The sequence below is a fragment of the Rhyacophila brunnea genome, unplaced genomic scaffold (genome assembly GCF_057557595.1).
Source record: "Rhyacophila brunnea isolate RB1 unplaced genomic scaffold, BYU_Rbru_1.0 scaffold_21, whole genome shotgun sequence".
NCBI lineage: Eukaryota > Metazoa > Arthropoda > Insecta > Trichoptera > Rhyacophilidae > Rhyacophila > Rhyacophila brunnea.
The window spans coordinates 22,166,479-22,184,389 of NW_028232871.1; the positions used below are offsets into that span (position 1 = coordinate 22,166,479).

At 33.5% G+C, this 17,911-nt stretch overlaps 1 protein-coding gene across 1 annotated transcript; it reads right to left on the minus strand.

Annotated features, from left to right (window-relative positions):
- Positions 1 to 5,434: 5,434 nt before the first annotated feature.
- Dpm1 (Dolichyl-phosphate mannosyltransferase subunit 1) lies at positions 5,435 to 8,350 on the minus strand. Its single transcript, XM_085948882.1, has 5 exons — positions 8,207 to 8,350; positions 7,832 to 8,042; positions 6,361 to 6,551; positions 5,916 to 5,999; positions 5,435 to 5,697 (listed from the first exon to the last, which is right to left on the minus strand). The coding sequence occupies exons 1-5, from the start codon at positions 8,326 to 8,328 to the stop codon at positions 5,562 to 5,564; spliced, it is 744 nt and encodes a 247-aa protein (XP_085805008.1). The 5' UTR covers positions 8,329 to 8,350; the 3' UTR covers positions 5,435 to 5,561.
- Positions 8,351 to 17,911: the final 9,561 nt, after the last annotated feature.

The window sequence follows — 17,911 nt, forward strand, 5'->3', positions numbered from 1 at the left end:
TTATATTAGAAAGACTTCTAAAGCGTCTACTTATACCAAAGAAAAACTTTTAGAAGCAGTGGAAGAGGTAAAAAACGGTCGCATAAATGGGTACCAGGCAGAGAAAAAATTCGGAATACCCAGATTGACAATTATGTGTTATGTTTCTGGGAGGCGTGGGAAAAAATCTACTACGATGGGGCGAAGTACAGCACTACCGGCTGAGGTTGAAAAAAGCCTAGCCGAAAATCTACACGTCATGGAGAAACATGGATTTGGACTTTCTAAAAAAGAAGTAATTGAGTTAGTCGCCCAATATATTGCGGATAACAATTTAACAACACCTTTTAAAAATGGAATTCCGGGTCATGATTGGTATATGGGATTTTCAAAACGGAACAATTTATCAATAAAAAAACCCCAACCTGTCGAATATGCCAGAAAAGAGTTTTAGATCCGTTTATAATAAACGAATATTTTGACATTTTAACAAACGAGATAGAAAAACTGGATCTTCAAAACCGCCCTCATCAAATATGGAACATGGATGAGACTAGTTTCTCCAAAGACCCCAGCAAAACTAAAGTCGTTGGGCTTATTGGACATGCTTCCACCAGAACGATTAGTTCACCAGGAAGAGATAACACTACTGTTCTGTTGGGATGCAGTGCAGGTGGTGATAAATGTCCACCACTTATTATTTTTAAAGGAAAGTTTGTGTGGGATGAGTGGACTGATCCTGAAAAGTCTTCAACTACCCGATATGCGGCTACCAAAAACGGTTGGATGGAGACATCAATTTTCGAAAAATATTTCAAGGAGAGTTTTCTTCCATCAGTAGGCCCAATATTATTAATTTATGATGGCCATACGACACACATAAGCTTGGGCATAATTGAGGAGGCCAGAAAACAAAATGTCACCATAATAAAATTACCTCCACATTCCAGCCATATACTCCAGCCACTCGACTTGAGTGTAATGAAATCGATGAAAGACGCATGGGATGAGAACCTCGTAAAGTGGCAACGGCTGCATGTAGGTTCCAAACTTCCAAAAAAGATTTTTTCAAAAATACTTACAGATATTTGGAATAAGCTTGATCCCCAAATAATAAAAAATGGATTCAAAAAGGGTGGTATTCAACCACTAGATAGAAACGCTATAAATACGAACAATTTTGATCCTCTAATTTTATCACGCTGGGAAAAGTTTCGTCTTCAAAAATCAGAGACGATTGAACAAATAACCACTACTGATTTTGAATTGTGTATTGATCAGAGTAATCAAGCAATCACAGAAATATTGGATAAATCAAATCACGCTTGGGATGAAGAATCAGTAGGTCCAACAATCAATAAAGAGCCTTTTTCATCAATAGAAAATTTGGAAGCATTTTATGCTATACCTTCCACCTCAGAACCTTTTGAAACACAATTTGAACCACATATAGAAGATTGTATTCAATATTCCGAGCCTTCTACTTCTACTGCAAGAAATAGCTGCCTTGACCCGTTAAAGCAGATAACAATTTTAGAAGACAAAATAATTAAGCCAGCTAATTTAGATTTCATGGATAACGATGAAAATATTTCAGAAATAGTGCCAATCAAACGGTCATTTGAAGAACTCATGTTAAGATCTATACGAAGAAATGAGCCTGCTAAAGTAAAAAAGACAAAAGTTTCACATGGAGCGGAAGTTATAACGTATGATGATGTCATAAAACGTTTAAATGATAAGCTCGAAGAGTCTAAAAATAAAATGAGTACTAAAAAGAAGTTCCAGGAGAAAACTAAAGTAATTTGCAAAAAGATAGCACCAAAAATAAATCATAAAAAACATTTACAAACTGTAGCGTCATTGTCAGAAACAGATGTCAGTGAATCTGAATGGCAATCGAGTTCTGAAGATGAAAGTGATTATTTTCTAAATTTGTTAATGGAAGAAGATCTATCGTTAGATACTTTTGATACCAATGATATTAACGAGCGATTGGAAATAAATGTACAAAATCTAAATATTGAAAAAAAAGAACTTGGTAATTGGATACTTGCCAAATTTGTGGCAAAGAAGAGCCTCAAACATTATATAGGCAACATTTTAAAAATTGACGAAAGAAAGAAGGTAATCATTGCGAAATTCGTAAGAAAGGTTTCGCATTTAAGTAAAGATAATTTTTATGTATTTTCATACCCGAAAATTGATGATATATCAGAAGTACATGACGCAGATATTATATCGATTTTGCCCAATCCCATAACAGGAAGACGAGGAGAATTCATATTTAAAATGTCTTTTAATGGTTTTAATATTCAATAAGTCATTTTGTATTTATTAAAGTATGTTTATACAACATACATAAATAAATGCATTATGTATATTTTCCCCTTATATTTCATTGAAAGTACTTACTATGTTTCAAAAATGCCATAGAGGCGAGGCGATTTGTGAGTTATTATTTCCACATTAATTTTGCTTATTCTGATATTAACTGTATTATTTAAATTTTAAACATATATTTAGGTCAGTTATTACATTTAGTAAATATTGTGAAAAACAAGATTAAAAAATAAACATATTACTTACATTTGTTTTTTTTGCCCATCACTAGCAATACTTAGGTGCACTTACCCCATCCTGACCAGTTTTATTTTAAATATGCTTTGTTACATATATATTTAGTATTTTAATAAAGCGAAATTGTGTATTTATTGCGTTTTATTGCATTGGAGATTGAACCTTTTCTTTATGTGAGCAATTAATAAAAATAATATGATAATATGCACTTACCCCGAAAGTGGGGTAAGTGCACATGTTCGTACTTTTTAAATGAAAATACTTAAAAATCAATTAAAAACAGCATATATTGTTGTGGTGATAAAATAATTAGAATAAGAAATAGTTGATATCCTTCTTATAAAAATTTGAAAGCAATGTGATACTTCTGTGAAATGTGGCACCACTTTAAATTTCATATATGCATTTTATATGGTGCACTTACCCCGATTCACCTTATACACTATTTATTATCACGAAAAATAAACATTACAAAAAAATGAATGAGAAGAATGAAACTGTTGTACATTTTTTTAAATTCAGGTGTTAATGTTGTAGTTGATATTCTCAAAACTGCTTGTAAATGGGGATCGGAGATATTTGATCGTAAAGAATTTTTATTGAGGTTCATGATCGAAAATGTTTGTTTACATATATAGGTTGATCCAAAAATAATGAAAATTTTTCGTGCATAATCTTTAAGTCGGTCGAATTTGTCTGAATTAAGGGCATTGTAAAATTTGGAGATTTCTTCACGACGATGCAATTCTCTTAAATCAGTGTCACACTGCAGATCAATAATCTCAAGTTGTAGCTCTGTCGGTACACTATCAATATCTATTGAAAATGGATCGCGTACTATTGCTAAACTAGTCTCAATTTTTCAGAAGTCACCAAATTTTTGTGAAAAGTCGTCATTCAGAGCTTTAATAATTTTACCATATTCTTCAAATTTATATTCTGATATATTCAGCAACTTCAAAGTTGCAAAGTGGTCCACGTTGTTATTCGATATTTGTTGAAGGAATAACTTGAGTTTTAATTGAAATCCATTCAAACTTTTTACCATATCATGGGCATATATTTTTTTGCCTTGCAACGCGGAGTTAAAAGTATTTAAATGTGTCACGATGTTCAACGTAGAAAATAGTGGTTACATAGTGTGAGACGAGACGCAAGGAAGACGTACTGAGATAATACATTTACGAAACAACAAATTCTTCAAATTTTAATATATTATCAATATTTTTATAAAAAATATATAAAGAAGTTATTCGTAATCAGAAGTACAATTAATAATGATGGCGGGCCGCAAAAAAATACCCGGCGGGCCACATGCGGCCCGCGGGCCGCAGTTTGCCCCCCCTGGGCTAATCAATTATATTTTGAGTTTATGACACTAATTGTTTCTTTCCTTCCTCACACAGATAAATATTACTCCAATGTTATATTCCAAATCCTGAGTGCCTAGAGGCGGCCCTGCCAATTTTTCTGGGTGGTACAAGATCTATTAACTGCGCCCTCATAATGACAATAATTCTCGCCTATACACTGTCAAATTTATGAATTAATTCAAAATAATAAATTAAATCCAATACCTATCCTCGAACCCCGAACCCCGAAAGTAAATAATTTTGAATGAGTTTCAATTTATCAAAATTATATTTGCCTTTTCAGTGATGGGTAAGTATAGCCAAACCCGAAACGCTGTCCGTCTACAATATACCGTTTATGTAATTAGTTGAAGAACTATTAATGATTCTACTGTATGCGAGCCTATTAATGGGTTCAGACTTAAAATTTCTATTAATTAAATTAACTAAATCAGAAAAGCAAAAAGGTCGCATTTTTCAAGATCCCTAAATCCACACAAACTTTTAATCTGAATTTTTCAATAATGAATATTAAATTTTTTATAGTTATTCAATTGAGTGACGTGTGCATTTCAATTATGGGATAAAAGAATCTCGATCAAAACAATGCCTCAGGATATTATGTTTGTCATATTTCTTGCTGAAACATATTCAAATAACCCCTGTTTTCAGGATCGATTCCTTAAAAAACTAGCTTCGTCGCAACCTGGGAATCTATTTTTAGGTGGTTATTAGAGCATTTTTATTCGTGTAATTTTTTAAGTGGATTGTTTAAACTTTTGATTTGATTTTGGTGTCTCGTCTATGATGGTGACCAGTTCTGTCGCACCTCACCTTAGAATTTATATTTAAATTTGCATTAAAAAAATATAAGTATATACAGTCGCACTCGGTTACTACGATCACGGATATAGCGAGATCTCGGATGTAACATTCGTCGACATTTTAGTTTATGATTTTCTCCATACATTTATTCACTTTTATAACGAGCTACTTATCGGTTATACCAAGCTAAAAGATGGTCAAAATTTTTCTTAAAACTGTTAATGTGTCGATCGTTTAAAAACATTTCGACCTTAAGCAATAAAATCCGACCAGACAGGATGCCGCCGGAATCGGATTACGTTTACGACACTAGTTAAGTGTAATATTGAAAAGTATACACGCATATGGTTGAAATTGCATGTAAAAAATCCAAGGTTTGTGAAGTCACTAGGTACCTACCAACGTTCATTACAATAAACAACTTCTTTTGTAGTTTATGAATCCCACACTTTTTTCGGGGAAGATTTTAATTGTGTATTTTTTTTTGAATTGCGCCTTTTTGTGTTATGTGACCACTCATTTAAAAATACCTATTCTCTGATATAAAGAGTAATGCTTATAACGAGCAAATTCAGTCGGTCCCATCTTCCTCGTAATAACCAAGTTCGACTGTAATATATATATTATAATATAATATAATCATACAAAGTATTGTACCAAAGGTCTTAAACATAAATAAATGATAAAACACTCAAACAAACAGTTGGAATGTTTTAATATTAATTATAAATCAATATAAATATTACAAAAATCAATTAAGTATAGGTAAATACACATTTAAAACATTCAAAATGTATAAAATAATAATATATCTTTTTTTATGAATCATGTTGTTGCAAACAGGTACAAAAGTGCAGAGGCAAACTGGAATATTTCTGATCCGCCTAGCTTCGACTCTCCATATACTCTATCAACAAATGTTATTGGCACTTCACCAACGGTGTATTTTAATTGACGAGCCCTGAAAGAAAGTAACTAGAATTATTTATCTCGTATTCATATGTTGCGGCTCGATCTTTATAGACAAAGGGTTTTCATCAATATCTTCGTAGAAAGGCTAATATTACATAAATCCCATACAAATTATTATCCTGTAAAGACTTACTAAATAATTATATAACATAAATATATATTAAGTAAATCACACAAAATTAATGAAAAATAAATTCGTTAAGTCACCTGATTATCATTTCCATTTGAAAGACGTATCCTTTTGAAACACAGCTTGCAATTAATTTTTGAAGGACGTCTTTTTTATATAATCTGAAACACAAATGATTATAATTATAAATAATAATATAAACATAATTTTTCGTTTTTTTAACATGACGTCTTGATACGCAACAGCACTGTAGGGTAGTAGTAGCAACAGTGAAACCATCACAGTCGACATAATAATATATTATCAAATATGATAGAATTTTCATGTGATAAAGGAAGACTTACTTTAAAGCCAAGCTGCAGAATAGTAAGTTATAATAATTAAAAAGACTTGACTATGACCAAGTGTTATCGGATGTGCATATAAATGTATAATTCTTATATGTCCTCTTGAAATTATGTTATTAAAAAGTTTCAATTCTTGGATGCTAGATTATTTAATAAAAGATAACCATTCACAAACCTGAATGAGCCTGTCAAATCGGAAGCGCCCGGTCGTAGTAATAATTGGGTGAGGAAGTTGGCTCCGCGGCTGACTAACTTGCGTCGGAAGTCCCAGCCGTAAACGCCACCCCCGTCCCTGTACCGAGTGCCCGATACAACATCCAGGTCGAACTGCTTTTGAGCCTCAATCATTTGCGGAATAAACTTGGGCTGAAATTATTGAAATTATAAGATTTTCAGTGGATTATATTATTATATAGCACATCAACATGAAAGTGGGTGAATTGAATATACAAAAAAATGCTAAAAATACCCTTAATTTTACCTCGAACACCATTTGGAATATGCAGCTGTAGATCGTCACATTGATTTTAACGTTAGCGATAAGTAGGGGGCCCTCCAAAGATCGTAGCCTGGGGGCCCGCTTCGGGATGTGGGGCCATGATCTAGGTACAGACGGAGGACCATCTTTTCTCACACCGTGCGCATGAAAAAGATGGGGTATATTGTTTTTAACTGACAAGATTTGTCAGTTTAACGACAGTTGCCAAAATTGGCAGAACGGTTAGCTGCGCTAATAAGTAACCTACAAAATAAACTAAGTGTTTCGTTAAAATTTCCGGGTTTGCAAAGTGTTTCATTGCAGAAAAAGTTTGAGAAACTCTGGAAGATCATAATATATTATGATGTAATAATATAATGTATTGATGTCATTGCACGGTCACCAGAAACACTCGAACGGGTATTTGTTTCCGTAAAGTCAGCTGCTGCAATCATGGGACTCCGGATAAACGAAAGAAAAACAAAATACATGCCGGTTCTCCACAGTGCGAAAAATTATAATAACAACCTTACCATTGGCGGCAATGCTTTTGAAACTGTGGATTCATATTTGTTTATCTAAGGTCCCTTGTCACAAAAACTAATAACAGTATTAACACAAGCAACGAAATAAATTGCCGGATCACCCTCGCCAATAGGTGCTGTTTTGGTATCCATGGGCTTCTGAAGAACACGGCATTCTCAAGGAAAACCAATACAACCTTATATAAAACTGTTCAGCGCCTACTATGGATCAGAATGCTGGGCACTCAGCAAGCAGGATGAGAGAAATATCATTTACAGGAGAGTTTTTAGAAGAATCTTTGGGGCTGTTCAAGAAGATGGCATTTGGAGGTCAAGGTATATTGAGGAGCTGTACACACCTTACCACGGGAGTGAATAGATCATGTGACATATAAAAATGCAGAGACTGCGATGAATCGGCCACGTGCATATAATGCCGGAGGATATACCAGCAAGGTGTGGTATGTATGTAACCCCACAACCGCAGCAGATTTGAGAATGCTCGGTCAAAGCAACTGGAGTGTCGTCGCAGGATTGTCCAGGATGGAGGAAGTTTTTAAAGACCCGCCATGGGTTGTAGTGCCATAAATGAATGAATAAGACGGTCTAGAAAGTCTATTAGAGTTTGGTAAAAATATACTAACGTGATGACTCAAGTCGGCATCCATGATGATGATAAAGTTTCCGGTTGCATGTTGTATTCCGTGTATATAAGCTGTGCCGAGACCAAGTTTTTTTTCACGGGGTCTCAACACTATTTTGTCTTCCCCATAGATTTTCTGCAACTGCTTTCCAGCCTCTAATGTGCCATCGGGACTGCCATCGTCAATTACTATAATCTCGTAATCAAAACCACTAAAAAAATCATACTTAAGCGTAAGTAATATGATATATATTTTTAACTACTGTTCTCAGATTAGCTATTAGCGTCAAAAAATCAACAAAGTACAACTGTGTCATCAGAAACTAGTCAATAAAAGTAAACTTATTAAACTCAGTGTCAATCATAAATTACTCACGTCGTATTCATATACTTTACAATGAGCCATATTATAATTGGCAAGTTTTCTTTTTCATTATAAGTTGGTAATAGTATTGTATATTTGTTTTTGATATGACTTTTTTGGTTATCGGCTGCCATGTCGCCGAATTTGACGTTCTGTGTAGGTACCAGTGTTGCCATATTTTGAAAGTGGAATTATAGTACAGTGCCTTCAAAATTATAGTATTTCGGCAAAAAATATAGTACGCGTTGAGTGACCAATAATTTTCTGCATTTTCAAAAAATTAAACGTGGGCTAATTGACGTCTTGTTTTTTTTAGACAAAATATCCATGAAGGGTAATTAACGTCTCGTTTTTTTATACAAAATTCAAATGTTAAGTCAGTGGTTTCCAAACTCTATGTTACTACGCCTCCCTTTTAAAAAAATGTAATCTAGGCGCCGCCCCCCCTTATTTCATTAAATTATACACACCTTTTTAAATAGTCAACAGTGTACCTACTTACGAATACAAAAATGAAAAAAAAATAAACAAGGATTTACTACTTATAGTAAGTTCATTATTTTTAGACGAATGTGCTTGCTTATTAGCACAAACAATTTCAATAGTTAGAAGTCAATCCAAATTCATCTTCGTTCATTGACAAATGGATTCTATCATGGACCCCACATCCTGAAGCGGACTCCCCGGGTCATGGCGAACTTTTTTTTTTGTCATTTTGATTTCCTAAGCTCAATTTTTTTATGAATGCCTTCACTTTGTCGTTTTAAATCAGTGAATGCATGACTGGTCCTTGGATTGATTTATTCACTTTTTTTTTTTTTTAATTTCAACCAAATAGACAAGTTTAACAGCAAAATTATCGTTCCTAAACAAATTTGCCTCAAATTTCAACATTATGATTAATTGGACCCTTTTATTTCATTTTTTAAGAGATAGCCATTGCGCTTCACAATAGTATATAGAATTGAGGAATTATAAAATTAGTCTCCATGTTTGCAGAAAGGTTTGCAAACCAACCTTTTATAGGACTGTTTTTTGGGTAGTTTATAACTAGCTGCCGTTTTATAAACTATGCATTTGCATACTTGTGGCTACATTAATTGTGTTAAACTTTTCGCGCCTCCCAGTTTCGAAATCGCTGTGTTAAGTAATTAACGTCACCTTTTTTAGACATGGGGATTATTTTTTTTTGCTTCCCACGGATTATTTTGGCGTTGTTTTTCTTCTATTGGCAACTTTTTTCCGATTTCTCAAAATTATAGTATTTTGGGCGTACCTACTATATTTGTTTTATATCGTACATAGTACGCAGACTAAAATTATAGTACAAATACTATAATTATAGTACGGTTGGCAACACTGGTAGGTACATTTACTTTGTACTAGTCAGTGCTGCCATCTTTTAAAAGTGGAATTATAGTACAGAGCCTCCAAAATTATAGTATTTGGGGGGAAAATATAGTATGCGTTGCCATCACTGTTGGAAATGTATAGGTTTTTTTGTTTCTCAGAGCCCCTTTTTATTCAGGTACCTACCTCATGCCACCAAAAATGCTTACCGAAGAATTGAATAAATTTTATTTTAAGCCAAAATCGTGATTTTTTAACGTTTTTCGAGCAATTTTTTCCAAGTTCTCCAAATCTTCTTATATTGCGAAATTATAGTACTTTTCACCAATTTATCGAACGGAAATATCGAAATTTTAGTACTTTTTACATATTTTGGGCGTACTATACCTGTTTTATATCGTACATAGTCATGGCCCCCACAAAGGGGGGGCTGACAGGGCTAGAGCCTGGGGGCCTGGGCTAGAAGGGGCCCGGCGCGGCGGGTCGATCACTTAAGCGAGATAAACACACACTACAAATTCGCGCTAACAGTAAAAATGTCGCCTGCGGTGCTATTTTTAAATTATTTTTAGTGTGCTTTCTGGCTAATAAAATGACTATTTATCCAATACGGCGAAAGGCTGCATGTTATTTAGCCATCACAAAGGGGGGGTCGCTACCATTGCTTCATAATAATATGATACCGTGCCGACAATTCAAGTTGATTTATTTAAAAATGCCAAAAGCCTGCATTTTCGCAGAATACCATTTGACATTACACGAGAGGTAATAGACCTTAGAGATAAAATGGGGAGCCCGCCAAACATCTTGGCCTGGGGGACCGCTTCAAGATATGGGGGCCATGTACATAGTACGCGGACCATAATTATAGTACAAATACTATAATTATAGTACGGTTAGCAACACTGGTACTAGTTTGAAACCATAGACTGCCGCAATCGCGTTAAGGGCCCACATGCTCAGCGTAGGTCAAAATGGAGCTTTTATGGTATTTTCAGAACATAACCCTGAACATTCCTTAAACGTTGTAGATAATCTATTTATATAATTTTGAAGCCTTATTATCCTTTATATTTATTTTAAACATTTGATGACTGCATAAAGTATTTTTATTACATAAAAAAGTATTCTTTTAAACCTCTCTCTCTAATGTTTTAGAATATCCTAGTTATATTTCAGTATATCAATGTGCAGTGGTATTAAGATTTTTTATATTTAATATTTTTTAAACGCGTTTACAAAATCATTAAGTAGTAAAATTAATGTTAACATTAAGTATATATTGACATATTTACGATAAAAAAATATATATTATAATCTTTGTGATCCCAAATTTGACAAGAATTAGGCATTTTATTATTCAAAAAATGGGCATGATTAACACATTTGAAGACAATTCTAAAGATACTGATTATAAGCTATGTCTTTGACCATTCAAATGTGATAAATATCCTACGAATATGATTGCTTTATATAATAAATTATTGACCTAAGAATAAGGTAGTATTTTTTTGAAATAAGCCATTTCTATTTCCCAGCAGTTAAGCTACAACATACGGTCGTACCTAGCCATAAATTGACAAACGATAAAATATGAAGTAGGGAGTTAGATCACGGCAACGCGCGTGTTTGAACATGTACCTACCGTTTTTTAATAAATATTTTATTTTGGTTAAGTACATGTTCAAACACGCGCGTTAACATGATCTTACTCCCTACTTTTTTATTTTATTTATTAAGGAAACAAATAGTTACATATTGATTACAAAATTTTTGAATATAATAATGAAAAGTTATTGGAACCAGCGGCTGCTTCTCTAATACCATGCAAGTGCTACGCACTGCCTGCATTTTTAAAGACAACGCTTAACTTTTCATTGTTATTCATACGTGTATCACTCATTTCGCGAAGTAGAACATGTAGTAATATTATGAACAATACTCCGTTCATGAGCGCAAAGCGATTGCGATCCAAATAGATTTTCAGTTTGCACAGGATTACAATGAGGTCATTGTATACTACTTAAACGGTGGCCAAAAGTTCCTGTAATGGCGTTTTGTGTAGAATTTTTACACACTTTTAGATCGGCGCACGAAACGAAGGACTCTAGAAACAAAAACGCCAGTTTCTGTTTTATAATAATGTTGGCGAGTTAATTTTTAACAATTTTACAGTTAACATATTTTATGAATCGCCAACATTTTACCAAATTTTTTACAAACTGCTGAGTTTATTTCTAAACTACACAAATACATTCAAAATAATAAAAAAAACACAATATCAGCGGTTATTTCTTAAGGCTGAAGCATTATTCGCTCAGAGCGTAAACCCATAAACTGTGACATTTATATTTCTTTATTGATATTAAATCATTATCGATGTTCAAAAACTTTTTTGAGAAAAAATATAAATAAACAAAGACATATTTAATTTATCTTCTGAGAAGTCGGTAAGAGAACATGGCAGCCTTCGGTGATTGAGGTAAAGACGCTTTACAACCTTACGTGGCTAGTACACGTATTCCAGATGCCGCCAAAGAATGTGATACTTCGTACCCTTATGGTACAGCCTCAAGGGTTCCGTCGCCATGGCCAGCCCTCCCTCACCCTGCAGCGGTGCCACAAAAGCGACCTACGTGCTGCAGGTCTGACTTGGCGGGAGGCGCAAAAGTTGGCGATGGACCGAGAAAGTGGCGCGAACTTGTACTTGCCCTATGCCCCAATGCTGGGTCGTGACAGGGTGAAAGAAGAAGATCCTCTTTTTATAGAAGGTAAACCATTGCGCACTACCAGAAAATGCTATTCTGAAAACCACCGGCCACCACTGATTGCAACCAGTAAAGTTTCCATACATTATAATATAGTTAAGCCTAACAAGATAGAGAGTAAGAATAACATAAATATAAAGAAATTACATAAGAAAATTACATGAGAAAAATGAGGAAGAATAATGAATAATTAAATTATAGGGTAAGCCGCATGAACGCGAATGAACAAAAATTGGAATCAAATTTAGGTTATGTAAGTATAGAGGAAGCCGCCCAGTGAATGCACACAAGGACTTTGGACAATAAAATTATTGTAATTTTTTTTTAAAAAAGCATAGGGTATTCTTATAGTTATTTAAAAAAATATTGTACTCATCTATAACTTGTGTAGATTTAAATGAATTTGATAGATATTTTGTGCAACACATCTCTGTTTAATAAAAAAAACAATACTTATATAAATTAACACAGAAAAGCCCAGTAATTGAACGCAGAACCTAAAGAATGAACACGAAAAAAACCAGTAAATGACTATGCATATTTATCATATTAAGCATTTATTATTTTACAATTATAACAATATGTAAGTACAATAAATTTTGTATAGTTATGTTATTACTAATTGTATGGCATTGAAAATGATTTTTCTTAAAAAATAGGAAAAATTTGAAATTTTGTTAAACATTAAAGTTGCTCATTTATCTGCCGCCACATCATAACAACTGTTATTGTACTGTAAATATTCCTTTTTGTGAAGTAATCATTGATAAATAAGATTAAAGATTAGATTAAAAATGCTAGTTAATGAATCGGTACCGTAGTTTTCAAAAAAAGTGTTCAAATACTAGCTATAAGCTTCCTAAAACATTTAAATACATACACATCGACATTACAACTATATATTATAGTCATTACAGGGTATAAAAATGAATAAATAAATTATCACTAATCTAAAGAATAAACACACCGTTTATTAATTGGATTAACCTCCATTAGAAAGACCACTTAATGAACACTCATATTTAACGTTACGGCACAAAAAATACAAATAAAAGGATATTATCTTACCTTTATAATCATCAGTTACTTCAGCAAAATCAATAATTGGGTAATATATGCAGGGAAAGGGGTTAAAAATTCACAGTTAAAATTTCGGACCACTCATACTCCTTAGTACAGCTAGGAACAAAGCTTCATGACCAAAAAGTCGACCGAATATCAGCCCACCTCCTTGGCAACTGAGGCAGGAGGGGGTTTCTGAAGTTGTTTTTATATGGATATAAGTGCTGTCAACGTATAAAAAAATCCCTGCTTCAGAAAAATTTCACCCAATTCTTATGATTTTAAAATAATCGAGTTTTGTTCATTCACTGGGGGGGGGGTTCATTCACTGGGCGGCTTACCCTATACTTACAAAAAAAAGTAACATAAAAAAATATATATAAGTATATATATATATATATATATATATACATATCTATTTATACAAAATTTTAGATTTAGATTTTAGAGATAGCGCGTTTAAATGAAACAGGTGAATTATAAAAAGGATCAACGGTAGTTAAACAAGAGCGCCGAATAAAAGAATTTTGTGCATAATTAGAACCGCTACGACTGATATGGTACAAAGTTTGGTTTCGCGTAAATCTTGATGGACAATGGAAACCCACCCTTTCGAGTAGGTTTGGCGAGTCAACAAAACCATTGATAATTTTAAAATGAAAATATTGATCAGATATAGAACGTCGACTTTCCAAAGATGGTACCATAAAAGTTGCAGTGGTCGAAATAGAATTGAAAGAAAGAAAGAAAAATTGACGTGCTTACGAAAACGCTTTTGTACCGCTTTGAGACGATTTATGTATGTAACGTACTGTGGATTCCACACGACAGAAGCAAACTCAACTATGGATCGAACATTTTTAAAATTTAATTTTTAAAATAATCGAGTTTTGTTCATTCGCTGGGGGGCGTTCATTCACTGGGCGGCTTACCCTACTGCTCGAGTATAAAATCTAATATATAAAAATTAATATTTGTTTGTTTGTTCGTATCTTATGTGCTGCCATACCGTTCATCCGATTGCGATAAAACTTTGTCAACTTATTGGTTGCACTTGCGTGAAGAGTATAGGCTAGGTATATCTTATATATAAAAATGAATGTCTGTCAGTCTATCCCGTATGCGTTCCTATACCATTCATCCGATTGCGATGAAATATTGGTAAATGGTTGTATGCACACCCGCAAAGGTTTCTGAATTAGAAAAATCATCATCTTCTTCTTCTTTCTATTTTATTTTATTCGTATGGTTCCTATACCATTAATCCAATTGCGACGAAACTTTCGTCAGTTATTATACGCATATCCGTAAAGGTTTCTAAATTAGAAAAACCATCTTCGTCTTCTTCTTTATCATTATATCTTCTTTTATTCGTATAGTTCCTATACCATTCATCTGATTACAATGAAACTTTCGTCAGTTGTCATTCCCACAAAGGTTTCTAAATTAGTATAACTATATTCTTATTTTCCTTCTTCGTTCTATCTACTTTTATTCGTATGGTTCCTATACCATTCATTCGATTGTAATGAAACTTTCATCAGTTGTTATGCCCACACCCGCAAAGGTTTCAAAATTAGTAGAACCATATTCTTATTTTTACTCTTCGTTCTATCTACTTTTATTCGTATGGTTCCTATACCAATAATCTGATTGCAATGAAACTTTCATCAGTTGTTTTGCCCACACCCACAAAGGTTTCTGAATTAGTAGAACCATATTATTATTTTAATTCTTCGTTCTATCTTCTTTTATTCGTATGGTTCCTATACCATTCATCCGATTGCAATGAAACTTTCATCAGTTATTATGCCTACACCCACAAAGGTTTCTAAATTAAAACAAACATATTCTTATTTTCCTTCTTCGTTCTATCTTCCTGTATTCGTATGGTTCCTATACCATTCATCCGATTGCAATGAAACTTTCGTCAGTTGTTATGCCCACACCCGCAAAGGTTTCTAAATTAATCTAACCATATTCTTATTTTTACTCTTCGTTCTATCTACTTTTATTCGTATGGTTTCTATACCATTTATCCAATTACAATGAAACTTTTACCAGATGTTATGCTCACACATAAAAAGGTTACTGAATTAAAATAACCATATTCTTATTTTCCTTCTTCGTTATATGTTCTGTTATTCATATGGTTCCTATACCATTCATCCCATTACAATAAAAATTTCGTCAGTTGTTATGCCCTCACCCACAAAGGTTACTGAATTAGTAAAACCATATTTTTATTTTCCTTCTTTGTTCTACCTACTTTTATTCGTATGGTTCCTATACCATTCATCCGATTGCAATGAAACTTTCGTCAGTTGCTATGCCCACACCCGCAAAGGTTTCTAAATTAGTACAATCATATTCTTATTTTTATTCTTCGTTTTATCTTATTTTATTCGTATGGTTCCTATACCATTCATCCGATTGCAATGAAACTTTCATCAGTTGTTACGCCCACACCCGCAAAGATTTCTGATTTAGTACAACCATATTCTTATTTTTACTCTTCGTTCTATCTTCTTTTATTCGTATCGTTCCTATACCATTCATCCGATTGCAATGAAAGTTTCGTCAGTTGTTACGCCCACACTCGCAAAGGTTTCTAAATTAGTGCAACCATATTCTTATTTTTATTCTTCGTTCTATATACTTTTATTCGTATGGGTCCTATACCATTCATCCGATTGCAATGAAACTTTCGTCAGTTGTTATGCCCACACCCGCAAAGGTTTCTAAATTAGTACAACTATATTCTTATTTTTATATTCGTTCTATCTTCTTTTATTCGTATGGTTCCTATACCATTCATCTGATTGCAATGAAACTTTCATCAGTTGTTATGCCCACACCCACAAAATTTTCTAAAATAGTACAACCATATTCTTATTTTCCTTCATCGTTCTATCTTCTTTTATTCGTATGGTCATACGATTGCAATGAAACTTTCGTCAGTTGTTATACCCACACCCGCGAAGGTTTCTGAATTAGTACAACCATATTTTTATTTTCCTTCTTTGTTCTACCTACTTTTATTCGTATGGTTCCTATACCATTCATCCGATTGCAATGAAACTTTCGTCAGTTGCTATGCCCACACCCGCAAAGGTTTCAAAATTAGTAGAACCATATTCTTATTTTTACTCTTCGTTTTATCTTATTTTATTCGTATGGTTCCTATACCATTCATCCGATTGCAATGAAACTTTCATCAGTTGTTACGCCTACACCCGCAAAGATTTCTGATTTAGTACAACCATATTCTTATTTTTACTCTTCGTTCTATCTTCTTTTATTCGTATCGTTCCTATACCATTCATCCGATTGCAATGAAAGTTTCGTCAGTTGTTACGCCCACACTCGCAAAGGTTTCTAAATTAGTGCAACCATATTCTTATTTTTCTTCTTCGTTCTATCTTCTTTTATTGGAATGGTTCCTATATCATTCATCCGATTGCAAAGAAAGTTTTGTCAGTTCTTGTAGTCACACCCGTAAAAGTTTCTGAATTAGTATAACTATCTTTTTCTTCTTCTTCATCATTATATCTTCTTTTATTCGTATGGTTCCTATACCATTCATCCGATTGCAATGAAACTTTCGTCAGTTTTTATACCTACACCCATGAAGGTTTCTGAATTAGTACAGCCATATTCTTATTTACCTTCTTCGTTCTATCTACTTTTATTAGTATGGTTCCTATACCATTCATCTGATTGCAATGAAAGTTTCGTCAGTTGTTATGCTCACAACCATCTTCTTCTTCTTCTTCGTCATTCTATCTTTTTTTATTCGTATGGTTACTATACCATCCATCCGATTGCAATTAAACTTTCATCAGTTGTTATGCCCACACCCACGAAGGTTTCTGAAATACTACAACCATCTTCTTGTTCTTCTTCGTCATTCTATCTTTTTTTATTCGTATGGTTACTATACCATCCATCCGATTGCAATTAAACTTTCATCAGTTGTTATGCCCACACCCACGAAGGTTTCTGAAATACTACAACCATATTCTCCTTTTTATTCTTCGTTCTATCTTCTGTTATTCGTATGGTTTCTATATCATTCATTCGATTGCGATGAAATTTTCGTCAGTTGTTATACCTACACCCGCAAAGGTTTCTGAATAAGTACAACCATTATGTTATTTATCTTCTTCGTTCTATCTTCTGTTATTCGTATGGTTCCTATATCATTCATCCGATTGCGATGAAATTTTCGTCAGTTTTTATGCACACACCCATGAAGGTTTCTGAATTAGTACAACCATATTCTTATTTACCTTCTACGTTATATCTACTTTTATTCGTATGGTTCCTATACCATCCATCCGATTGCAATTAAACTTTCATCAGTTGTTATGCCCACACCCACGAAGGTTTCTGAAATACTACAACCATCTTCTTCTTCTTCGTCATTCTATCTTTTTTATTCGTATGGTTACTATACCATACCAGTTGTTATGCCCACACCCGCGAAGGTTTCTGAATTAGTACAACCATATTGTTATTTTCTTCTTCGTTCTAT